This window comes from Xiphophorus maculatus, chromosome 22, assembly GCF_002775205.1.
Source record: "Xiphophorus maculatus strain JP 163 A chromosome 22, X_maculatus-5.0-male, whole genome shotgun sequence".
In the NCBI taxonomy this organism is placed as follows: Eukaryota; Metazoa; Chordata; class Actinopteri; order Cyprinodontiformes; family Poeciliidae; genus Xiphophorus; species Xiphophorus maculatus.
Window position 1 is genome coordinate 401717 of NC_036464.1, and position 26863 is coordinate 428579.

Sequence of the window (26863 nt, forward strand, 5' to 3'; positions counted from 1 at the left end):
AAAGTTCAATACAGTTACACATAAATAGGTATATTAAAATAATGTGCATCCTTTATGTATTCTCTTATGCAAACAATATGAATTTTTAGCAAACAGAAGTATATTATTAAAATATAAGAAAGTGTCTGTTACAATAACTAAAAGACAAATAAAAGTAAGCCATATAGCAAAATATGTCACCTTCACATGAAAAAAGGTTGAATTGTCAAAGATGGGCAATATTGGCAATTTAAATAATAAAATATTTTCTCCAACGTTTTCTGTAAGGAGAGACTCTACAATATCTTTATAGGTTTTTAGTAAAAAAAATTGTAATTGCAAATGTATATTTAAGATACAAAATTACATTAAAGTGTAGATATTTTTTAATTATCTTAAGAATGTTTGTGCTTTTGTAAATGTTTGTTTTTTACAGAAAAACTTTTAACTTTTAATTAACATGGTGATTTATTTCGTTGTTGTTTTGTTTTATTTGTGTATTCTTGTTTTATCCCTTTGTGAATTTTATCTGTGAAAGGTGAAAAATAAAAATAAAATATTTACTTACTTAAAATTGTAGGTGCCTTCCTGACCTCTAGGTGTCAGTAGTGAGAGGAAGTGTTTGTTGTTGATCTTCAACTAACGAGCGATACCGGCAACATTACAGCAGATCTCTAAATCATGTGCTTGGGTAGATGCTGTATTGATCTGTTCAGATGGCACCTTAAGAATCGGTGAAAAGTTAAAAAAAAAAAAGCTCCGTTTGGACAGCTGACCCCGTTCCGCCGGCGGCCTCCTCCTGTTCTTGCTACGTGTAATTCTGGGGGAAAAATGGCAGATAGAAAAAATAACAATGTTCCCAACAGCAGTGCGAATTTATTGTTCAGCGCCGCCCCGGAGTTTAACTTCAACCTGCCGTTTATGCCGGTGAGCCAGGCCACCGGGCCGGCGGTGCTGTCAGGAGGTGAGAGTTAGCGAGACTGTTTGAGGAAATGTTTAAACTGTGGACAGGTCGTTAGCATGCTAAGCTAGCCAGGCTAACCTCCTGCTATCAGCTGTTATTGAATGAAAGACACAGAAGCACCACGATAAATAGTCGACAGGTTTGCTAGATTATCCAACTTCTGAATGCTTCTGCTGTAGCATTCCTGCTATTGGTGTTTATCACAATAAGTGGCAAATAAATTACTAGGTTAAAGTGCATAAACATCACATTAATGTTTCTACAAACTCTACTAGAGACAAAATGTAGCAAATTTTCATAACCGAATAAAGGTTTTGCCTTTGTTAATACCAAAGGCAATTTTTCCCCTCCTTTTAAATCAGTGAATAACTGTGATTGATCACATTTATTTTTGGTTTGAATTGATTTGGTTCACCAGGTGGGATTAGTGTCCAATCTGTAGAATAAGTCAATTTAATTCAGTCAAATAATAGATTATTCATCCCAAAGAGAAATTATGATGTCTCCTATCATTTAAGTGTCTTCAAAGAATTGTTTTGGTGATGCTGTAGGCAGGAAGAATCTCCAGTAGCAGTCAGTACTGCAACAAATCTGAACAGGCCTCTGACTGAAGACTGTTGCTGTATGACAGTTACATGACGTACTAATGATTATTTTAGTAATTTATTATTTTATCAATTATTCTGACAATAATTCTGATAAATTGTCACATCCTACAGATTTTCATTTAACTGAATAAGCCTTTTTTATACATTAGAAATACATTAAAAGACGCAAATAAACAAATCAGTTCACTTTTATAAAATAAGTAACTAGACTTAAATGCAATAACAGCATTAGTTCAGTAAATCTGAACTTAGTGGAGCTAAAACTCACTCCAGGAGCTTTGACTAAAATATGTTTACAAAGTTAATTTTTTTATCTTAAATGCAAAATGTACATATTTTTGTACAGTTTTGGCTTATTTACTGCTCTGAATATGTCGCTTTTTTTGAGTCCATACACTCCAGCTAACAATTAATCAGTTACTAAATTAGTTGACTGATTAATCGTATCAGCCCTGATGCTAACAGCTCAGTGTCCGCCGGGCAGCAAAGATGATATTCCACAGTAAAATGTCCTGGATGACACCATCAGTTGTTAGCAAGTACTGCTAATCCACTTCATTTTCTTTTGCTGAGAGATGTTGGCGTAGCGGATATGTTGATACAATGCAAAGGGGAAGCAGGAGGCCCATTAAAAAATTAAAGAAGACAGAGAGGACTTGTAGCTGCCGTTAAATTTATTATTTTTCATCCTTCAGAAGAAGATTCCACTGATGTTGGAGAAGAAGACAGCTTCCTTGGTCAGACCTCTGGCGTTGTACCAGCATCCTCCTCCACCTTCAGCTACTTCTCCAGTCCGGCCACGACCTCTGACCCGTTCGCATCCATCGGCCAGTCGCCATGCCCCCCATCCACCATGTCCTCAGTAGCCGGACCCGTTTCTGTTCCCCGCAGCATCAGCATGGCTCCAACTCCGCCGCCACCGTCTACAAGCTCACAGATCAACCCGCCACCTCAAGTGTTCGGCGGCGCCGTTTACCAAAGCCCAGTGGGGCGCCACACTCCTCCCCCGACCACCATGACGCCGCCGCCCCCCCTGATGCAGCCGCAGGCTCACAACCCGTACCGCCACACCCCCAGCAGCAGCCGAGCCAGCCCCTACATTCCAGCGCCGGAGGTCCTGCCGCCAACACACACGCCGCCGCAGATCCCCTACTCTATCAGCGCGCCGCAGATGATGTTTCCCCCCCCAGGCCCGACGTTTACAACAGTAGGTGCCACAAAATTTCTATTAGATGTTTCCAAGGTTTAGAAAATCCTCAAAAAAATTACAAATAAGGACGTGGGTTTTTTTTTTTTAAATCAGATACAAAAAATAAGCACATTGTGGTGATTTGTCATTTAAACCGTTTTTTATACAATATTAGAATTACAAAGTTGCCTAAAAAGAGATTTTTTAATTATTTTCCTTACAGCATTTGAACCAGATGAAGCTAAAGCTGCCACTCGAGGAGTTTAGGCTAAAACATTTTTACAAACTTTTGTTTTTTTCATTTTAAATGGAAAATGTTCAGATTTTTGTGCAGCTTTGGCTTCATTACTTGTGTGGCTGTGTTTTTCTTTGAGCAAGTGACATTTTTTGAGTCTGTAAACTCCAGTTAACGATAAATGGATTACTAAATTAGTTGACGATTATTGCAATAATCAATCACAATTAATCCGAGTAATCGTTTCAGACCTACACCTCATAAAAAGACTCTGAAGTTAAATCAGACTAAACTTTTCTTGTTTTAGGTTAGTTAGAATCACCAAAATTATTTATATTTGTTAAATGGCAAAAAATTTAGCAAGAACATTATTTAGAGATTATGTTTTAAACTTTCACTGCATATTTTGTTTAAATATTTTACCTTAACACAATTTGTTTGGGTTGTTTCAATGTAATGAATATTTATAGTTCCTAATTGATGTATAAAGATTATCTTATATTAGGTTTTTTTGTTAAATTATTGTTTTGTTCTCAGACCAGTCAAGATGTGTGAGACATTTCAAAACATAAAATTTTGTTATATTTTTAGCTTAACTTATTCCTGCTGTAAAATGTAGAAACTGTCACAAAGCATTAATAGCAGTAATAATTGATATAATTGAAACTGTCTTTGTTTTTACTGGAAAAGTTTGAAAACTTGCCTTGAAAATCCTTGAAAAGTGCTTGAATTTTTGTACAAACCCTGATCTGAATAAATCTTTTTTCGTTCTTCAGCCTCCTCCCTCACATGTTCAGGCGGCTCCTCCTCCGCCCGCTGCCGCCGCCGGCGCCGTCGTTCCTGCAGGTCCGATGACGCTGTACAACTACAATGTCTACGAACCGGTCCAGCCGCACTGGTTCTACTGCAAGGAAGTCGAGTCGAAGAGCGTCTGGTTTCCTTTGAGCATCATCGACTCGCTGCAGCTTGAGGAGACGTTCAACTCAGGTACCGAAACACAAAGAGAATTGGTGAATATTTCACACACAAAGTCTGAAGACCTTTGGTTCCGCCAGTCCAACCGGACCCAGAGAACGTGGTCGTCCGGACGGACGGCGGGCGCTACGACGTGCAGCTTTACGACCGCATGCGCAGCGCCGTGTACTGGGAGGAGGAGCCCACAGAGGTCCGGCGCTGCACCTGGTTCTACAAAGGCGACAAGGACAGCCGCTTCGTCCCGTACTCTGAGGAGTTCAGCGAGAAACTGGAGGTTCGTAAAGAGGCGCCACCACCTGGCGGTTCACCAGAATGCACCCGAAAATGATTCAGAAAGCAACAACTGGTCAGCAACAATTTGTTGATGGCTTTCAATTCAACTCAAAAATACTTTATTGATCCCAAAGGGAAGTTAAATAATAATTTCATCAATTCACATAGTTTTAAATATTTAATATCTATTAGTGAAGTCTCAATAATTCATGTTGGTTCTTTGGTTTTTAAAATGACCAAAAACAAATTATCAGGGTTTTTTCCTCTAGTTTTTTTTTTGGTAGAAGAACAATAATTTCTAAAAACACAATTAATTTTTTTTCTTTTGAAGTTGCAGAAGCTAACTTTTAGGATTTTATTTTTACATATTAGTTGGTATAAAACAGACAATATGTGAAAAAATTAAGCTCCGCTGATGTAATGAATTACTAATTTATTTAATTAACTCTCCACCAGTGCAGCACATTTAAAAACATAAATACCTTCACAAGTTTGGTCAAATATGTAAAAACAGCTTGAATTTGGTCAATCAGTGTAATTAGGAGTAAAACAACCAATGTAAAATAAATCATAAATTCTGGATCTGCCCCTACGGATCAGGAACATTGGCTGCATTTCCAATTGTGCAATTTGACATTTCGAGAAATTTCCAAACAATTTGTTTTTCAATCAAAAGTTTTGTTGCTTGGGTGAGGTGGGTTTTTTTCGGCTGTATTGAAGCTTCAATGGAAATACTTTTTTTTGCATCACGACTCGCATGATCAAGAACAGGATGTTACTTCTGCCGGAAACCATGAAGAAGAAATCGGAGGAAGTAGTTGAAGGATCATGGATCTGCATGTTTTTCAATGAAGAAAGTAAAAAATGAATCTATCCATGTATGATTTTAATTGCATTTTTTATTTAATGGTAACTCTGCAATTGCAAAAGTGTGTTGTTTTTTTTTTACATGAATGAAATACTGACAAAGTTTTGTTTACATCTGTAGCTTGTATCACTGATAACCAATGTAGAATTCTTTTCCATATCAGGATCCATTCAGATATTAATGTCCAATCGGTGCATTTCTAACTACAAAAGTAAGTAATCAGCCCTCAGACTGTGACTTCATGAGTACATTTTTCACCTTCAGGCAGAATATAAAAAGGCCGTATCAACAAACCAGTGGCATCGCAGGCTGGAGTTTCCATCCGGAGAAACGATCGTCATGCACAACCCAAAGGTGAGCCCAAACCGTCCTCAGTAGCAAATTACCAGACAAACCCGGTTTGGACGTTCTGTTTGTTCCCGCAGGTCATAGTCCAGTTCCAGCCTTCGTCCAACCCAGACGAGTGGGGTACCACTCAGGACGGGCAGACGAGGCCGAGGGTGGTGAAGAGAGGGGTTGATGATGACCACGACGAAGTGCCTGATGGTATTCTGCCTCGCTGCGAATCAGAACGGTGGAACCAACATCAGTTCAGCTGAAAATGATTTGTTTTGCTTCAGGCGAGCTTCCCACGGTGGATCATCTGGTGTTCATGGTCCATGGCATCGGCCCGGTTTGCGACCTCAGGTTCAGGAGCATGATTGAGTGCGGTGAGCGGCGTCTCCACCAGTGATCCTATCTGTGGAAACTTTAATTTAAACGCAGCGTCGTTTGCTTCCAGTGGACGACTTCCGGAGCGTTTCGCTGAAGCTGCTGCACAGCCACTTCAAGAATTCGCTGGACGAACACGCCATCAGCCGGGTGGAGTTCCTTCCTGTCCAGTGGCACACGGCTCTCCACGGAGACGCCACCGGGGTGGACAGGTGGGCTGCGAAACGCATCCGACCCAAACGATTCATCAAATAACTGTTGACTGAAGCGGTCACTGATTAATCATTAACTTTAGAATTCACTCAAAAAAGATCATTTAAAGAAAAAGCAACATATTCAGAGCAGAAATTAAACCACAACTGTACAAAAAATAAATACATTTCGTATTTAGGATAAAAACTTATTTGTCTGTAAATATATTTTAGCCAAAACTCTTCAAGTGGCAGATTTAGTTTCATTGGGTCCAGATTTACTAAATGAATGCTACGGTATTGCATTTTAGGCAATAAAATGTTTATTTTATTATAAAAAATAAAAAAATTGATTAGTTATTTGCGTCTTTTAATGTATTTCTAATGAATAAAAAAGTGTAGGACTGAATTATTTGATTAGTCACAATTAATCAGTTATTGAAATAATCGTCAACTAATTTAGTAATCGATTAATTGCTGACAAAAAGCTGCAATCAATACGTTTCTACTTTGATTTTCTCGGTTATTTTTTAATATTCACTTACATTTTTCTTGGTTCATGTATATAATCTAAACGATTGAAGCTCAGTGTGTAAATTATTTAGATGTTTTATCCTGCTTCATGTTGTTGGATTTAAAATGTCCAGGTTGTAGGTGTTTTGTCTCAGTAAATGAATTATTTTGATTTTTTTTCAGGAGGATTAAAAAGATCACCCTGCCCAGCACCGGACGGTTGCGCCACTTCACCAACGAGACGCTGCTGGATGTGCTTTTCTACAACAGTCCGACTTACTGCCAGACCATCATGGACACTGTGGCTCAGGAGATCAACCGTCTCTACGCCTTGTTCATGAACAGGAACCCCGACTACAGAGGGGGAATATCGGTGGCCGGACACAGCCTGGGTAAAACGAAACCCTGTTTTTTATTTTTAAACGGCAGATTCACGTTTCCGGTTTTAATGGTTACTGTCGTCTCTGCAGGATCCCTGATTCTCTTCGATCTGCTTTCCAACCAGAAAACCGTCTCTGCTGCGCCGCTGCTGCCGGCCGCGCCCGCCGCTAACGGAGAGGTAGAGCGCAAACCCACCAGGAAACGCTGAAATGTGTGGAACTGCGTGTGGAAACGCTGCGTCTCGTTTCAGGTGTCGGCTCCTGCCGCGAAGGAGCCGAACAGAGAGGAAGAGGAGGACGAGGAAGAGTTTGAGGATCTCGCTGCTGTGCTGCAACATCTGGGCCTCTCTGAGTACAAGAGCACCTTGGACCAGGAGAAGATCGACATCGAGTCTTTAGTAAAAATATAAAAATCTCCTTCACTTTATATGGATTTGCTGAAAGTTGAAGAAGAAAAAAAAGCTTGAATGTGTTTTTCCAGCTCATGTGTACGACGGAGGACCTGAAGGACATGGGGATCCCTCTGGGCCCGCGGAAAAAACTCACCAAGTTCGTGAAAGAACGAGTCAGCAGACAGGTGGGCTTGTTTACGTGTTCAGCAAAATACAGCAAAACTAAATGTTTCTAACACTCTGAGGAAGTTACAAAAAAAATCTCTAAAATGCTTTTCCAGCCTTTAGCAAATAGAAATAATTTATATGATTCTAACTAACCTAAAACACATCAAGGAAATTGTAGATATAATAAAAGGAGAACATTTCTGCCAAGAAAAAATACATTTTGAGATTAATTTCAGAAAAGATTTCTGAGTTTTAAAAGTTGAAAATTTACTAGAAAGAAAATGTGGAAATTCCTGAATTTCAAATAGAAATTTTTCGACTTGAAACTCAGAAATCTACTGGTTTTTTTTCCAGAAAATTTCTGAGATTAATCTCAAAATTTCAGATTTTTTTTCAAGCAAATTTTCAGCTTTTCAAAATTCTAATTTCTTGTCTAGAAAATATGTAACATTTAGAGATTAATCTCGAAACTTCAGCTGTTTCTAGAATTTTTTTAACTGTGAAACTCGGAAATGTCCAAAAAATATTTCTAGAGAATTTCAAAGATTCTCAAAATTTCAGATTAAATTTTTTTTTTCTTGCAAATTTTTGACTTTTCAAACTAGAAATTTCCCAAGTTTTTTTATTTTTTATTTCTGTGATTAATCTCAAAATTTCTGATTGTTTTCTTTTGAGGTTTTTTTTACAAGCAAATTTAAAAAATTTCAGACTTAGAATTTCCTAACTTTTTCTGTGAAATTTTTGTGAATAATCTCAACATGTTTTGCTGGAAATTTGCTCCTTTCTTTTCTACTACACTGGACCTAATAGGTCGACCCTCTTTATGCAAGAGAAAACTCAAGTTTTTAAGAAAATATCCTTTTATCAGTTAATCGTTCGCCGATCAATGAGCTCAAAGTCATTAACTGATAGCTTGTGACCTTTAACCCTGCTGGGGGCGTGGTGGCTGTGTGTGGTCTCCAGGCCGGACGCCAACAGAGGAAAGCAGAAGCGAAGGAGGAGAGTCCGGCCATGGTAGCCACGGTAACCCAGCCTGCCGGTAGCGCCACCACCAAGCCACCAGTGGGCAGCACCGTGTCTTCAGTCCACGTCAACTACAACTACTTTGAAGTTGGAACTGGGCAGGTGGGTAAACCACTGAAGAAGGAAGCTGATTGTTATGAACTGCAGCGGAGCGGCGCTGACGTTCTGCCTGGTTCTGCCTGGTTCTGCAGGTGTCGGTGATCTACCACAGCCTGGACTTTGAGCCGGTGAACTTCTTCGCCCTGGGTTCTCCGATCGGGATGTTCCTGACGGTGCGCGGGCTGGAGAAGATCGACGAGGCGTACCAGCTGCCCACCTGCAAGGGATTCTTCAACATCTACCACCCGGTGCGAAGAGCCTGAACGTCTGAACGTTGGGAGTCAAACATCTACAAACTGTTTTATCTAAAGCTGAAAAACTAATCACCATGTAACCGTTTCATCTCAGTCTGTCAACTCTTGTTTTAAATACTGGTTTCCTGTTTTATCCAGTTTTCTCGCCGTTGTTTTTTATTTTTAAGCCGTTTTCAGGCAAAGTGGGGAAACTTGAAACTGTTACTGCCGGTTACTCAGCAGGCCGTTGCCAGGCAACCGAAGCTGGGGGCGGGAGACTTGAAACTGCTTCTTACCCAACAGGTTGTTGCTAGGCAACCATAGAGCGAGAGAGAGTTGATTCCACCACAGCTGAGTTAACAAGGAAAAGGTTGAGCGGAGTTCAGTGAATATTCTATATATTGATTATTGAATATTCTATCAGATATATTACCTATTGATATTGTCGTGATATTTATTGTTATTGATTTATTGCCCAGCCCTACAGCGTCTGATTGGAAATAAGCTAACAGCGCCATCTTGTTTCAGCTGGACCCGGTGGCGTACCGAATCGAGCCGATGATCGTTCCAGATTTGGACCTGAAGCCCGTTTTAATCCCACATTACAAAGGAAGGAAGCGGCTTCATCTCGGTAAGAAACTTCTGCTGACTGATCAGCTTTCAGAGGCTGCTGGGATGTTTCAGTTTTTCATTTCAGAAAAACACTTTCTGTTGCTTAATCTCAGTTTACTGTTTGTTGAAACTGAGATTATGGCGTGAATACAGTGGAAATAAAAAAGGCACAGACTCTTAGTTATTTTTCTGCAGTTTAACCATCTGAGTTTCAAATCTCCACCTGGATATTTTTGCTTATTTTAATTGTCTGAAGTTCTTTAAATGTCCTGTGAGTAAATATATTTTCCCTTTTCTCCATAACAACTGGAACTTTTGATAACTAGCAGTTATTTTCACAATGTACCAGAAGAGTTTCTCATCAGATTAAACTGAAGTAAAACTTGGTCCCTGCTACAGCGGGGTGAAATTACCGTAATAACCCGGTACTGGTTAGAAAGCGCAACGTCTTGCGCAAATCGTCGAGGAATTAAGGTCCTACAAATTCGGCTGTGTCGTCGGCGACACGTTCGGTCTGGAAGGAGTAATATAGATTCTGATCTAATCTCGGATTAGCCAATCTTATTTGATGTATTCTGGTATGAGTTAATCTAATCTAATCTAATTTGATGTGGTCTAAACTCATCTAATTAGAAAAATGTAATCTTGAGGGAATCTAATTTAACCTAATCTCATCTAATTTGATATAATCTACACTAATTTAAGGTTAAATAGAATAATTTATTCAGTCGATTTAATCTTACCTAATCTAATTAGATCTAGTTTAAACTCATCTAATATTAAGTAATCTAAAATCATTTTGTGTAATCTATGATAATTTTCCCAATTGTTTTAAAAACTGCAGAAAAAGAATCGGGGAATTGGTGAAATTAATTTACTAAATGGAGACTCACCCATTTAAAAATCCTCATTTTTCAATAAGACGTTTCTGTGCAGGATGAGATTTTTTAGTTCATTCCACAAGATACACACATTTTGACATTGTAGTGGTTTGTGATGTGAAAAAAGTCTTTCTGTTGCAGTTTTGTGAAATTCACAAATTTCAATAAAACCTAAAAAACTTGATTTTACGATAAAACGTTTTGGTTGAGGTGTTTCTGGATCAAAATTTATATATTTCTCAAAACTGCAATGGAAACACTTTTTTTTAATTGCAGTTTTGATCACATGATTCAGTTTTCACATGAGTCATGTGATCAACAACAGGATTTACTACTGGCAGAAACCACAAAGAAGACAACAGGAAGTGGTTGGATGATGTTTTTTAATAACTTATTGCGTAAACAAACTTATTCAGATTAGATTTTTATTGTGTTTCTGATTTAATGGAAAAAAAACGATTGTGAAATTTGGACATTAGCGTAATATTGATAAAGTTTGTAACGGAGGCGCAGGTCATTTCAGGGCATTTTGTGTGAATCGGTTGCAGAGCTGAAGGAGAGTCTGTCTCGGATGGGCTCGGACCTGAAGCACGGCTTCATCAGCTCGCTGCGCAGCGCCTGGCAGACGCTCAACGAGTTCGCCCGCGCCCACACCTCCTCCGCCCTGCAGGCCGAGCTCGCCATCGTGGCCAATCAGATAGAGGAGGAGGAGCAGCACGTACACGACGGTACGTCTGTCTTCTTCTTCTTCTCTTTAACTCCGGGTCCGTTCGATCGCCTCAACGCTGTCGTCGTTCGCCACAGACCATAAAGTCGCTGAGAGCGCGGAGCTGCAGAGGGAAGACGAGCCGCAGGTGAAGATCGGGATGCTGAACGGAGGGAATCGGATCGACTTCGTTCTGCAGGAGAAACCCATCGAGAGCTTCAACGAGTATCTGTTCGCCCTGCAGAGCCACCTCTGCTACTGGTACGTCAGTTTACCGAGCCGAGCCGTTCGGGTTTTCACACTACGGTTCATGTAAAAGAAAACAATGAAGGGTTAGAGTTTTAGCTTTTAATCGGTAACGATGTAACTGGATATTTAAGACAAAAAAGGGAAAATTATTGAGCAAGAATAAAGTTATAATATTACCAGAAAAATTAATTAAAATTATGAGGAAAAGTTGATTTAACAAGTTAAAAGTAAAACTTAATAACAGGCTAAATTTTTAAAATTGTCATAAATTTACAATTTTATTCTGGTGATATTGTGACTTAATTTTCATATTATTACGACTTTTTTCTGGTAGTTTTATGAGTTTATTCTCTGGCCTAAATATCCTAAAATAGCCATCTGTCATGCTTCTAGGAGAAAAAACACAAAAACTGTGTAATTTACTATTTATCACATTTTTGTGTCTATATAATAATTGATTTGTCCTGAAATGTTAATTATAAAAAAGAACTGCAGGAAAAATAAAAACTAAAGTGTGGAAATTAAAATATGAAATTAAAAAATAGTTAAGAACAGAAGATTAAACTCATTATTACCAAATGTTTTACAAATACATGGTAAAAAGATGCTTCCACTTGCTAACTTTATTTTTTTTCTGCATATTATAAACTGTTTGCCTTTAAATTGGTGATTCTGATGCAAAAACTAGTAATTCTTACTTATTTAGTATAAATACTTTTTTGTGAAATCTTGTTATTCTCAGATAATCTCACCAAAGTGAGAAAACAGAGTTTTTTATTCAAGATTATTCATCTAAATTTTATTTATGTAAAATCAGGGGAGCATCGATCTTATAAAAAAAAACCTTCCAATACTTTTTTTTTAGTTGCTTAATATAGTGATAAAGTTGCTCAGTTGTCATCAGTTTCTCATGAATCAGCTGATCCCCTAAAATGTAACATTTTATCTCCATACCGCTGATAGAAAATAAACATTTACCAATAATTCTTTTGTGGTGGTTTTATTGGAAAGTTTTGATCTTTTGTTTCTTGGAGGAAACTAAAAACCGTAAAATGTTTTTTCACCTGCCGTGTTTCCGTTTCGTCCTGCAGGCAGTCTGAAGACACGGCGCTGCTTCTCCTGAAGGAAATCTACAAAACCGTTGGGATCCATCCGGAGCCGCTCGCTCATTAATACTCTGATTACTCGGTTCTGTTTTTCTATTTTTATTGAAGTAGCTTATTGTATACAGATGAATAATATGTTGGTATTATGCCATTTGTCTTAAATTAAGAAACAAACGAATGAGTTGGTAGAAGCAGAGACACTTGACAGGGTTGATATTACATTTTTATAGCAAATATACAACAAGTGGCCAAGGCGGAACAGGAACAGCCAATATATGCAGTCGGATGTAAGTTATTCATGGACAAATCGTCACAATAAATCCATTTCTTGCTCATTTGTTTTTATTATTCAGCTTTTAACCATGGTGTGCCGCCAAGAGGAAGACGTAAAGAGGAAGTTTAGTTTCTCCTGTCAAGCCAGGAAACTTTGAGACGGCCTAAAAAAGCTGCAGAATAAGCAAATATTTAAATAATGACAGAAAGCAACGCAGGAGCAACCTGGTATATTTAAGACAATCAAAGCACCTGTTTATGTAACGTCCTCTCAGCTTAAAACAAGCAAAACAGTTAATATATTCCTCTAGAACCTGCAGGTTCAATGTAAAGTCTGAAATGTTTGGAACGTATTTACATGTAAGAACGACTGGAACAGATTCAGAGGAAAAACAGCAGCGTGAGCCGCCTGCCGTAGTTTATCCTCTGATTGGTCCAACGCATTTAAACACAATCCTACAATAAAAAACACAAAATGTTCCCTTTTTATCCACACAGCCAGTCTGAACAAAAACTGACATTTTCCTAGTAATACTCTGTAAATAAATCAAGAGGTTCTCTATCAGAGGCCGAAGCTATGAAGAAATATTTCTATCCACATTTTAGTGCAAATCTGACGTTGTGGATTAAAAATAATCTGCCATAAGTACAAATTTAGGCACCGAATTATTTTTATTTGATCAGTTTAGTCCCTCAATTAACTGGTAAAATATTCCTTAAAGATCCCAAAACAGATGGTGAACAAATCGATGACGAGTTCAGGTAACCAACACCGAGTCTTTTGAAATCTTAAGGCCAGACTAAGAAAAAAATGTAATTAGAAAATAGTCATAATATTGTGAGAAAAAAAGTCGGAATAATTCGAGAGCCATATTACCAGAAAAAAAGTTAGTGTTAAAAGAACAAAGTCGGAATAACGCGAGAAAAAAAAAAGTTGTACGAGAATGAAGTCAAAATAATAAGAAAAAAGTCGCATTTTAAGAGTCATTAACTGAAAAATGTCATACGAGAATTAAAAAATAGTTCATGAGTTCAGTGTCATGAGAAAAGTCGTAATTATACGAAAAAAGTTACGTTATGAGACAGAAAGTTGTATGCAAATTAAATAAGTGTTACAAGAATAAAGTTGCAATTGTACAAAAATAGTCACAAGAAGAATAGTCGGAATAATACGAGAAAGTCATACTGTGAGAAAAAGTTGTACAAGAATAAAATCATCAGAGAATAAAGCATATAATATCAGAAAGGTCACATGAGGAAAAGTTGTACGTTAAGTCAATGTTGTGAGAATAGTCATAAGAATAAACTTGCAATATTAGTAGGATAAAGAAGTAAATTTGATGAGAATTCCTCCCTGAAAAATCAATTAAATTGAGAAATGTTGAGCATCTTGTGAAGTTATACTTTGGGTTTAAAGATAAATAATCTTTTAACACTTTAGCATCAAAGAATGATCACCAGGACGTGTCAGATCCTGACATCAAGGCTTTGATCTCATTGAAAACATTTTTCTAGTCATTTCCCACCTTTATTCTGCCAACATTATAACTTTAGTCTCATAAGTAAAAATAATAATCTTAGTCTGGAACTAAAATGCCTTCATACTCAGAAGTTCAGCTTTCTACGGGAAACCAGTAGTGCCAAGAATCGAGCCGTAAATCTTCCTTCGTAGTTTGGGCCTCTGAAAATCAAACGGTCAGAATATACTTTAATCTCCGCTGAGAGAAAGTGCAACTTCCTGTTGTTCTCATACTCAATAAATTAGAAATGTGATTTCTTTCCCCCCAACTGGTTTTCCGTTTATTTTCTCCAAACGTCGCTGGGTGCCGCCTGCCTACGCTGCTTCTCCGTGTCTGAGAAGCAGCTGAAATGTTTCACATTCAGAAGCAGCAAGAAGACGACGAAAAAACCCCGACCTTCAAGGTCACGCTTACCGATTTTCAAAAATTTTGCAGAAACAAAACAAGGTCCTTTGTACAATGCCAAGTCTTCCTGTCAGAGTTAAATACTGCTGATTTGATCGTAAGGCTTTGTTTCACATTTTTCTACATTCATCTGTCTACAGCTGTGCAGAGAAAAGCAGAAGGATCGATTAATCACTATTAATTAACTGGTACACTGTACACCGCCACATCTTCCATTAATCAGGTTTAAATATTTTTTCGTTGCGGCGCCCCTTTAAAGCTACAGTATGTAACTTTAAGATATATTTTTTCACATTTTTGTTGAAATTGTCTTCATGTTGTGACAGTTTGATAAGAGACAAGTGATCTGAAGAAAAAATGCTTCTCCGCCTTCTCCCTGACACAGTCAGAGCCAGGAGGCGGGTCTTAGCGCTGTCAATCACCTACCCCTCTTTCTTCTGTCATGAATGCTAGGCTGGTTAGCATGGCCAACAGTGACGGAGGATTAGCCGTTTTACTGCAATAGCAAGTTTTTTCTTCATCATTCGCACATTTATCAGTGCGTACACTGCGATGATTGACAGTGCTAAGCCCCTCCTACTGGCTCTGATTGGTTGTTTTTGATGCATTTCTTCAGAAAGTAATAGTAGCTCAGGTGGAGGAGATTGATCTTTTCACAGATTATCTTTCTCATATCAAACATGTAAAACCTATTTTTAATAAAATTGCGTACTGCAGCTTTAAGTCTCGTTTGGGAATGTCGGCGGCGGCTCTTCCTCTTCCTCAGGCCTCCGTCTTGCTCTGCGTTTTGAAGGCCTGCTTCCGGAGGTGGGCCTCGATCTCGTCCCGGAAGACCAGCATGCCCAGGTGGGGGTGCGACGCCTCGTTCATGGCTTTGGACTGGATGCACATGCGGTACTGCTCCGGCGTCAGCTCGTCCGCGCACTGCTTCTCGTGCCACAGGTGGAAGAGGTTGGACACCGGCGACCGGATCACGATCAGTTCGCTCCGCAGGTACTTCCTGTACAGGTGGACGTCCTCCACGCCCCAGCCCTTCACTTCCAGATCAAATCCGCCTGCAGGAATAAAACATCAATCGATAAATTTCTTTCAATCTCGGATGGTTTTTGACATTGAACACAGGAAACGATTAATCACAATTAATCAATCATTCAAGTAATAGAAAACTATACTAAATTTACAACTAAATAACTCATAAAACTGAACCTATATACACACATTTATATACGTCTACGTTATAATAATACAAAATTATTTCAGTACTTATTTGATAATTATTTGCTCTGCTACTATATCTATGCGTGATCCTGATATTTGATTGGTTAACCTGCACAGCATCTTAACTGCAGACCAATACACGACTATAAGATTATTTTATGGTGCAACATAAAGGAATACAATTTTTTAAATGATTTAAGAGCAAAATGATTAATCTGATTAATCGATTATTCGTCAACTGGATTGATTAATCGTTAACTGGAGACTCTCGAAAAGGCCAATTGCTGAAAGAACAACACACTCAAAGCTGTAATTAAGCCAAAAATTTATGAAAAATCAGTTTTTGGCATCAAACGAGTCACATGATCAACAACCTGATGTTTCTACTGGCGCAAACCACAAAGAAGACGAAAGGAAGTAGTTGTAGAATTTGTATTTTTTATGATTTATTGTGTAAATAAACTCATTCATGTGCAGTTTTAATTGTGTTTCTTATTTATTTTTTTTTTTTTTTTTTTTTTTAACTTTATTTTTATTGGAATTTTTAGAATATTTTCAAAAAAAATAAAAAAATCAAACACTACAAAAAGACAAACAAAAATAAAGCAGAACAAACAAAACAAATATAACATAGTGGGGGGGAGACTCTTATTACAGTATCACAAGATTCAAGGGTACCGTTCGTATCCAAAATTAGTCCTGTAACGTTGATGTGATGTTTATCCATTTTTCCCATTTGTCCTGGCATTGCTCTTCTTGTGTCCTCAGTCTATGTGTTAGAATCTCCATCTCATATAATGAGTTCACAGTCTGTATCCATTCCTTTCTGGTGGGAGGGTCAGATTGGCACCACTTCCTAGTTATTACCTTTTTGGCAGCCACCAACAGAATTTTAAATAAGTAACAGTCATTATTAAGAACAACATTCTCCAAAAGGCCAAGATATAAAACCAGCCCAGTCTTAGGTATTGTGTAGCCTAATATTTTTACAATCTCTTTGTGTATTTCGTTCCAGAACTGTGTAATTCTAGGACAAAGCCAAAAAACATGCGCATGGTTAACATCAAATTCTCCACAATTTCTCCAACACGGTTGGACAATAGATTTGAATTTGCTGGTAATTTTGGGTGTTATAAAAAATCTGATTATATTCTTCCAACAATGTTCTCTCCAAATTCTGGAAGAGGATGTCGTAGTTTGGGTCTTCCAGATACTAAGCCAGTCGTTTTCCGTTAGCAGGATATCTAATTCCCTTTCCCATTTTGTTTTAATATCCAGAGTATTTGTGCCTCTATTTTCCAATAGATGTTTATAAATTAAAGACACAGTTCTGAGTTTTTTACCCTTATAGGTCTCGACCAGCATTTTGACAATCCCATTTTCATTTTGGTCTACTCTGTGTTTTATCTCTTTGTTATAAAAATCCCTTAATTGTAAATATCTAAAATGATCTTGAGTACTCAGAGCAAATTCTTGTTGTAGTTCCTGGAAACTTTTGAAATGCCCATCTTTAAGGACTACACATAGAGCTGTTAAACCTCTTTCTAGCCATTGTTTAAATCTTAGGTCTTGAGTAAAATATTTATTATAGGCTGGCCATTGGATCAAACATAATTGTTCCTCTAGTTTGTATTTTCGAATTATATATAACCATTTACCCAGTGAGAAACTAGTAATAGCATTAACTTTCTCAAGTGTATTCTTGGTGGTCTCTATATCTCCAATGATACTCCGCAATTCTCTTCCATGGACTTTTTGTTCAATATTTTTCCATTTCGCTTCATAATTTATGTCACTTATATTTATTATGGGAGTTATTTGAGCAGCATGGTAATATTCTCTAAAGTCTGGTAATGCCATACCTCCCTTCTCTTTTGGTAATTGTAAAGTTTCAAATCTTATTCTGGGTTTTTTGGCGTTCCATATGAATCCAGATATAATCCGGTTCCATGTTTTAAACTGTCTGTCTGGGATTTCTATAGGTAGTGCCAGGAAAAGATATAGCAACCTTGGTAATACGTTCGTTTTTATGGTTTCAATTCTAGAGCTGAAATCTAGTGTTAAGACGTCCCACCTTCTGATGTCCCTCTTAATTTCTTGGTCCACTTTAATAAAATTTGCTTTATATAGGTCATCCATATTTTTTGTTAGCTGTATTCCTAGATATGTCATTATAGTAGCATTCCAATTTAATTTATATTGTCTACGAATCGTTTCTGATGGTGTGTAGCCGAATGTTAAAACCTGTGTCTTTTTCAAATTTAATTTATATCCTGAGTAGAAGCCAAATATCTCCAACTGTTTGATTAGACAGGGCAGGGAATTTTCAGGGTTTGATAGATAACAAATTACGTCATCCGCGAACAAACCTATTGTGTGAAATTCATTATGTATATCAATGCCTTTGAGATCATTATGTTGTCTTAGGTGTTGTGCCAGTGGTTCAATATAAATTGCAAACAGTGTTGGTGATAAACAGCACCCCTGACGTGTAGAACGTTCCAGTTTTATATTATCAGTTAGGTTTCCGTTAATCTTGATTCTGGCCACTGGTGATTTATATAAGGTCCTCACACACTGTACGGCCTTTTCATTAAAACCAAATTTTCCAAGTGCTTTATATAAGAAGTTCCAGCTTACGCTGTCGAAAGCTTTCTCTGCATCGAGACTGATTAAAATAGCTCTTATTTTTTTACTTTGAATATGGTCTATAATGTGAAGTGCCCTCCTGATATTATCCCGTGTTTGGCGACCTTTAATGAATCCTGTTTGGTCCTCATCAATGATATCTCCAATGAATTGTTCAAATCGTTTTGCTAATATTGAGGTATAAATTTTATAATCCATGTTTAGAATAGATATTGGTCTATAATCAGAGCATGTCTCACTCACCTTTTTTTTTGGAATAACTGTTATAATTGCTTCTCTCCAAGATGGAGGAAGCACTGCATGTTCCAGAGTATAGTTAAATGATTTTTCTAGTAATGGTAGGAGATCTTCACTAAAGGATTTGTACCACTCGGATGGCAATCCATCACTACCTGGTGTTTTACCGTTTTTTAACCTATTAATTGCTTTTTGTATTTCTATTCTTGTTATGGGAGAAGTGAGAAGTTTATTCTGGGTTTCTCCAATTGAGGGCAAGTCCAGTAAATCCAGGAAGGTTTCTATCTGTCCATCGTCAGCGGACAGAGGTTGACTGTATAATCTTTGATAGTACGTCCTAAACATGTCCTCAATAATTACAGGGTCGTGTGTCATTTGATTTGTTTCACCATCTTTTAATTTATAGATATTCCTATCCGACTGCTGCTTTTTCAGTTTCTTTGCCAGCAGTTTTTTTCCTTTAGGCCCGACTTCATGGTATGATTGTCTAATAAATTTTGATTTCTTTTCAATTTCATATGTAAGCATTTTATCAATGTTGTTTCTTACATCTTTTATTTTAATAAGCAGATTGGGATTTTGGGTTGATTTATGTTGTTTTTCTAGATCTATTAATTTAACTCTTTCTTTTTCATAGGCTTCCATTCTGGATTTTTTAAGAGCCACAGTTTTTGAAATCAGTTTTCCTCTTAATACTGCCTTAAGTGCGTCCCACAGTATTACCGGGTTAACCTGACCATCGTCATTCTCCTCTATGTAGGTTTTGATATCATTAGAAATTTCAGTTTTGAATGTTTTGTGGTTCAGCAAGCCTACATTTAATCGCCAAGTTGTTTTGCGTTTACTGGAAAGTAAGTTAAGTTTTAATGTTAGGGAAGAATGATCAGATATACTTGTTTCTTCTATTTTACATTCCTTTACTTTATATATGTCAGATTTATTCATGAAAAGGTAGTCAATTCTGGAATAACTTTTATTGGGCGCAGAATAGTGGGTATAATCCTTTGTTTTAGGGTTTAATTCCCTCCAGACATCAACAAACCCAAATTCTTCAAGTGCCAGTTTAAATTTTTTTGTAGTTAAATTTTGTTGTTTTTTATCATTTGTTGTATCAAGCTTCGTGTTCAATATCATATTGAAATCTCCTCCCAAGATCAGCATTCCCTCTGTTTCCATAATTATTTTATTGAGGAGATTATTAAGAAATTGAATATTGGTGTTTGGGGGGTTGTAGACATTGACCAGTGTTACCTTTACGTTTTCAAGAGTCCCCTTCACTATCACATATCTCCCTTCTTTATCTGATAGATCATGGCTGCAGTCAAATTTTACTGAGTCATGAATTAAAATTGAAACTCCTCTTTTGTTTCCAAGTCTGAATGAGCTATAAAATGTATTTGAGTAGCCAAAGCCCCTCAGTTTTTCATGTTCTGATTTAGACAGGTGTGTTTCCTGTAAATAAATTACCTGCGCATTCTCTTTTCGCATTTTAGTTAAAATTTTTTTGCGTTTTATAGGATTGTTCATACCGTTCACATTCAACGAAACAATCTTGATACTATCAACCATTATTTAGTTTAGAAAGGTCACCCTTTGATATCAGAAAAAGAACCCCCAACAAATAACTAAACGAGCTATTAAAACATAGATGAACAAATAGAACAGAAACTTCCAAAGGTAGAGATGTGTAAGGACATCCCTCCAGGTCCCTGCTGGTGGGAGGAAGGCAAAACACCACCCTAAGGTGGGGGCCCTCTCTAGTAGTAGCCTGAGGTCTACTTATACTAGATAAGTCCAACATTTGGTAAACTCTGCAACATTTACTCCATTCGGTATTTGGTTAAATATCTAACAAAGACCTATAACAGATAACTTTGGTAACAGAAGCTCTTATAATAATGCGAACCTATGGTTCAATGTTCAGTCACTGGTCTTCACGTCTGAACTCGGTAAGCTTCTCCCTCGCGCGTTGACCTGCATCGGTGTTGATAATCCGTTTCCATGGCAACAGTGAGTCGAGCCTCTCCTTGGCCAATCTTATCTTGTTTTCTTTTGGAACCCAGGTCAAGCCGAAGCCTCTCTTGATCATATCCGATGCCGTTTCGTCCGCGTTCTCATAGGTCCGCACTCCAGAGTCCCAGAAGATTCTCATCTTTGTGTACGGCGTCTGGAATCTGATACCTTTCTGTTTCAAAGCTGCCTTTAATGGGCCGTACGCTTTGCGTCTTTCTATGACATCCGAAGCATAATCGTTATCAAAATAAAGACGTTTGCCTTCCATCTCCATTTTCTGCTCCCACGCTTTCTTTAGAATAATTTCTTTAGTATTGAATTGCAAGAAATTCACAATTATAGATCTCGGGGCTTTGTTAGGAGGCGGTCTGGGTACCAAAGCTCGGTGTGCCCGCTGTATCTGGAGTTCACTTCCATCTGGTAACTTCAGCTGTTTATTTAGCAAATCGGTGACAAACTCTGAGACCGATCTACCTTCTTTGCCTTCCGGAACTCCATAGATACGAAGATTATTTCTCCGGCTTCGACTCTCCAGATCCACAAGTTTGTCGTTCATAGCTTTGTTCCTTTCTAATGTCTCAAGCAGCTCATTTTTCATTTCGAAGCACGCAGCTTCCAGGTCAGCCACTCGGGTCTGTATCTCGGTGATACTGCCCTTCTGGTTCTGCAGCTCGCACATCATTTCCTCCCTGAATCTGCTGAGATCTTCCTTCATTGTGGCTTTTACATCTTCTTTGAGTTTTTCTATGTCGTGCTTCATTTCGTTTTTAAACTCTTTTAGTTCTTTTGAAAGCGTCTTGATACCCTCCAGCAACGCGTATTGCTGTGAGTCAAGGCTAGCCTTCCTCGTGGTAGCATTAGCTTCATCTCCACTAGCATCTCCCGACTGTTCGTCATTTTCTTGTGTTTTAGTCGTTTTCTTTTCGGTCTTGTTAGTTTTCGGCATTTTCCCCCTTTAAGTGATTTAGCCTGTCGTTTTGATAATTATCTGAATTAAGCGAGGGGGAAAAGTTTAATTACCGTCACGGAGGAGCCTGTTTTTATGCGGCCATCTTGTTGCAGCGTTGACCCGGAAGTCCTGTGTTTCTTATTTAATGGAAACAATTGCAAAATTGTTGAGTTTTTTTTAACATTGGCAGAATATTGATCAAATTTAGCTCACATTTGCAAAGGAAGCGCAGCTAGTGACACAGGAGATTCACCGATGCTTTTTTAAGAAGTTGTTTTGCTAAAAGTAATCAAAGAAAACTGTTAAACAGTTTTTAAGTCACTATAGCATGATAAATAAATATAATTATGAAAACCGATGTAACTTGTTTGTTGCTTACCGATGTTTAGGAAATCTGAGCGATACTGGCAGGTCATTCCAAATCCGAAATCTCTCCAAAATCCAGCGTCTTTTTTGTGAATCTGAAGATAAAAGTTCATTTTACATCATTTAAGGTTATTCAACATTAATATGAGTGTTGACTTTAGGGGTCTTACCAGCTGTTGTTCAATAGGTGGAGCCAGCTCCAAGCTTCCGTAAACGATGGCCGGATTGTACAGACTGAACACAACTGGGTAGAAAACCTTCTTGTCTGCAAAAGCATGAGAAAAATTCATTAAACACTGGAGCGTTAAACTGGGAATATAAAGATCCGAACATGTGGAGGAACTTACTGGGAGCGGCGTGGAGCCGGCACGTGTTCAAGAAGTCAAGGGAGAAACGAATGTCCACGTCGCAGAAAAACATCAGGATGTCGCCGTTCTTCCACGCATTGGCGCCGATGTCCAAACCGCGGCCGCGAGAAAACTCCTCGTCCACCGGGATCAGAGTGTAATTAGAGAAAGTCTCCTCTCTGCAGGGAAAACCAACATTTCATACAGTTTATATGGATAAAAACTGGCAAAGTGGGGCGTGCCGTGGTGGCGTAGCGGTTAGCGCGACCCATGTTTGGAGGCCTTGAGTCCTCGACACGGCCGTCGCCGGTTCAACTCCTGGACCCGCCGACATTTGCCGCATGTCTTCCCCTCTTTTCTGTCAGCCTACTTTCAAAAAATAAGTGACACTAGAGCCCACAAAAAACCCCGGGGCGGGTTAAAAAAACAAACAAAAACTGGCAAAGTGACGAGGGCTGAAATGAATAATCGATTATTTAAAGAATCGGTTCATCGCTAATGAAAGTATACAGATACAAAAAAGGCCATTTGCTGAAAAGACACTCATATATAGATAATGAATGCAAATTCATATTATTGCACTTTAGGCAATTAAATGTTTCTTATTTAAAAAAGGAATTAAAATATTATTTGCATCTTTTCATGTATCTCTGATATAAAAAGTCTTAAGTGGATAAATGGAAAATCAGTGGAAAATGCACATTTTTTTATGTAATTAATCAGATTCTAACAAAATTTCAACTTCATTTTGCTAATAATATATTATCACCACTTTATTCTCCTGTGTTTTTACTTTAAATGGTTCTTCTCTGATTTTTTGATTGAAATAAATATTAATAACTAAGTTTCCTTTTCTGTCCAGTTCACCAGTGAGTGGAAGGTTTGAGTTTTTTATCGTTGTGACTTAATCTGGAAAAGTCCAAGTAGAATGAAAAGATGTGTGTTTACTTTGTGTAACTTGAAATAAAAAATAAATACATAATAAAAAAAAATAGTGTGGAAAATAATATAAAGTGATAAAAGCACAAGAAGACAAACCTGGACATTTTCTCGAGTGATGACTTCACTTCCTGCAGACCTTCCTGTCCAAAATAAACCACGGTGAGATGGACCTGCCTGTCCCGCTGAACACACACCTCCCTGAAAACAGATTATTTTTATTTTCATTAGTATTCAGTTCCCACAGAGCTGTTTAAATCAACAACAAGCAGCTTCATTTCTCACAGACATCAGAGGCTCGTCGTCTCACCGGAAGTTTTGTAAGAACTGTGAGAAAGTGTCGACTCGGCCCGCCAGCGGCACGATGATGTTGATGATCATCCCCAGCGTCTCCACCGATGTGCTCCGGACTTTCATTATCGGCCCGAACGGCCGGAAGAGCGAGACGTGTCGAAAGCTGCTGGAGTCCTCCTTGGCGAAGAAAAGCTCGTAGAGCGTCCCTTTGTCTCGCTCCGTCCTGTACAGGCCTGCAGCGCCGAGACGCAGCGACAAAACCGAGACAGCAGAGCAAAAACAGTCGTAATATCATCAGAATGAGGTAAAATGAGGAGTTTAGCATCTTGGCTTCATTTAAAGGTAAATAAATATTAAATCACATCAAATTATCAGCAGCAGAACTTTGAAATGAGCAAACGACTGAGTGTTTCAAGCTCATCATGTCAGATTTATAATGAGATTTTTTCTCATAAAAACGACTTTTTTCCTCTTAATTTTTAAAGAGGAAAATTTTTAAGATTACATTTTTAAGGTAGAATTGCCTCAATACTCAATTTCATGACCTTATTATCATAATTGAACAAAATTAATTGCAACCTGAGTCCAATGCTCTGTCATAAAACTCACAGAAGGAATGAATGAAATTAAAATATTTTCTGTAATTTCTAATTACTTTTTTAGAAAAAATATTAAGAATTAAAAAAGATTAAGATCAGATATTGGATCTTACGGAAGAGGATTAGGGCCAAAATAAGTCAGTGATGTGACTTTGCAATTCTGAGAATTCTGAGATTAAAGACAAAATTCTGACACTGAAGTCAGAATTCATACTTTTCATATCAAAATATTAATTTCAGAATTCCTAAAGTAAAATTTCTGAGGTTTAAACCAAAACTCAAGATTGTGATAAAAAAGTCAAAGTTCAGAGATTTAAATTGAATTCTGACTTCAATCAGAATTTATACTTTTAATTCTGAGATCAAAGTCATAATTTGTACTTTTCATATCAAAATATTGAAGTTAGAACTCTCAGACTAAAGTTTGTATTTTTGGCCCTGTTGCTGTTCCGTAGGGCTCTGTTTGTTTGTACTGTCTTGCCTTCCATAAAGTGGCTGTCAGCGTAGGTCTGCCTCTGCATGGGGACGTCCTCCTCCACGCCGTCCTCCTCGTCCGGGTTGTTGATGATGTCCAGCGCCGCCTCCACCGCCTCCACCAGCTCGTCCCGCCGGTCCTTGCGGACCGGCTTCTCCTCCGGGTGCCGGGTCAGCCCCATCTCCAGCTGGTACACCTTGGAGGAGGTGAAGCTCTCGAAGGGCACCAGGGCGTACTCGCTGGGCAGCCGCGCCCCGGCGTTGACCTCGGCCTTGTCGATCTGGGAGTGCAGGAACTCCAGCAGGTCGCCGGGCTCCTGGTCTCGGGTCTCGCCCAGGCCCTGCACGCCCAGCGGCTCCTTCTTCTCCTGCATCAGCTTCAGCTTGTCGCTCATCTCCTGCAGCTCCTGCTTGAGCTGCGCGATCTGCCGCTTGAGGCTGGAGGCGCGGCTCAGGTGGCGCTCCTCGTGCTCCTGCAGCAGCGCCTGGTAGTACTCCCTGCCGAAGGGCTCGCCCGCCGCGCCGGGCAGCGTCTGGCTGGCGTCGGCCGGCGGCGTGCACTCCAGCAGGTAGGCGAATAGCAGCAGCACCAGGAGCAGGAAGAGGGCCAGCAGGAGCCAGCGGACCCGGCCCTGCAAGGGGAACCCCCGCCTGGGCATCACGTCCGCATGCGACCTACAACTGGGAAGTCTGCATCGCGATCCTCCTGCTCACATCGCACAAAGTACTCGTCTAAAACGTGACGCTTTGCTGGCGTTTCATGGCTCCGTTTTGTTCCAACAATCAGCTGTGAAGGAAAAAAAAAACACAGGATAACGACACCTGCCAACTTAACAAATATTACTGAGTGATAAATCCTCCCATAAATTAATTAGATAAATGATAATGTTGTCTTGAGACCATTTTCAAGTAATATAATATAATGCAATAATAATAATAATGCAAAAACACAATCTCAAATATCAATAAACTCTAAATTATAATGAAAATTAAATTAATTAAATATCTAAAAAATAAACAAAATAATAAATAAAACTCCTTATATCAATATCATGCTATGTAGCAGTCGCTGCGTTTTCATTACAAAGGTGCCCAAAACTTTGTCGGTATTCCCGTTATGGTGAAACCCCCTTCACAATTTTCCAATTGCAGTTTTTCCATTACATAAGAAATGTGTTTAAAAAACATGCTTGACACTATTTATGTCTCAAAGTGTAAATCGAGCTCAAAGCAGATTAACACAGGCAGAATTCAGTTTCTGCTGTCACCACTGAGTCAGTCTAGTCTTTCTTCTCCTTAACCACATTGAGACACGTCTAACATTTTTCTTCCACTCAACTTTCCAAGAATTATCTTGGAAACAGCACCTAGCCTCTTTAGCGATGACAGCTTGAGGAAGTAAGTGACCGTCAAGTCAGCACTTTTTTCTATGATAGTAAAACACAGCATGGTTATAACGTAGCATTTCTGTAATGAAAGACCATCTTTTATTAGTCTCATGTCGTATTTTAACGGTCAGGCGAACTGACTTTGGTTTTCATAAACGAAAACATAGGAAATAAACGCCTAAAATATAACAAAATGAATCCAAAAAGAATTTAATCGACACACGTTGATAACCGTTTCAATAATATTCATTTTTATTGATTAAACATCGTATTTACGAACTAGCCGAGCCGTTACTGTACTTACAACTGTAGTCTTATTTTGAAAAATCAAAAGCGGAAACACGGAAGGTTCTGAGACCTTAGAGACGTTGAGCTCTCCGCGACGCCTCCAGCTTATCTAGCTCCCTAAAATAACGCTCATTAATCGGTGATGGTAGCTAAAAAAAATGTTCCTCACCTGGTTTTGCGTTCGTCCATGTCTGCTTGTGCTCGAAGCGGAAATGTTTCCCACGAAACCAGCAGCCGAGAGCAGCTTCTGCTTACAGAGCGCCACGGAGCACAGAGCAAAGAGTGGGTAGCAGTCTACTTCCGGTCACAGGAGAGCCAATAGGAACTTTGTTGGCAAGTGACGTCATAAATCACGCTGCTTCTCTTGTATCTCACAGTAATTATTTTACAACTCAGAACGCCATCAATTTCCTCGTGGGAAATAAAATGTTTTTGTAACTTAAATATATAATGAAGGAAAGATCTCCTGTAGCAGTCTGTGTTACAGTGTTCATATGTTGACAAACTATCATGAAGAGGACGCGTAGGGGTTATTTAAAAAAAGCAAAT

At 38.6% G+C, this 26863-nt stretch overlaps 2 protein-coding genes across 2 annotated transcripts; one reads left to right on the forward strand and one right to left on the reverse strand.

Moving 5' to 3' along the window:
* Window positions 1–748: 748 nt before the first annotated feature.
* On the forward strand, window positions 749–14904 carry sec23ip (SEC23 interacting protein). Its single transcript, XM_014469688.2, has 18 exons — window positions 749–943; window positions 2247–2758; window positions 3752–3962; window positions 4031–4224; window positions 5356–5445; window positions 5517–5637; window positions 5712–5801; window positions 5873–6014; window positions 6690–6898; window positions 6977–7065; window positions 7138–7284; window positions 7368–7463; window positions 8410–8571; window positions 8661–8816; window positions 9330–9432; window positions 10843–11022; window positions 11099–11261; window positions 12341–14904. Exons 1-18 carry the CDS (start codon window positions 811–813, stop codon window positions 12420–12422), a joined length of 2880 nt encoding a protein of 959 aa, XP_014325174.1. The 5' UTR covers window positions 749–810; the 3' UTR covers window positions 12423–14904.
* Window positions 14905–15200: 296 nt separating this feature from the next.
* On the reverse strand, window positions 15201–26611 carry csgalnact2 (chondroitin sulfate N-acetylgalactosaminyltransferase 2). Its single transcript, XM_023327181.1, has 8 exons — window positions 26484–26611; window positions 24646–25425; window positions 23582–23798; window positions 23371–23472; window positions 22333–22511; window positions 22156–22250; window positions 21999–22080; window positions 15201–15608 (listed from the first exon to the last, which is right to left on the reverse strand). The coding sequence occupies exons 2-8, from the start codon at window positions 25295–25297 to the stop codon at window positions 15316–15318; spliced, it is 1620 nt and encodes a 539-aa protein (XP_023182949.1). The 5' UTR covers window positions 25298–25425; window positions 26484–26611; the 3' UTR covers window positions 15201–15315.
* Window positions 26612–26863: the final 252 nt, after the last annotated feature.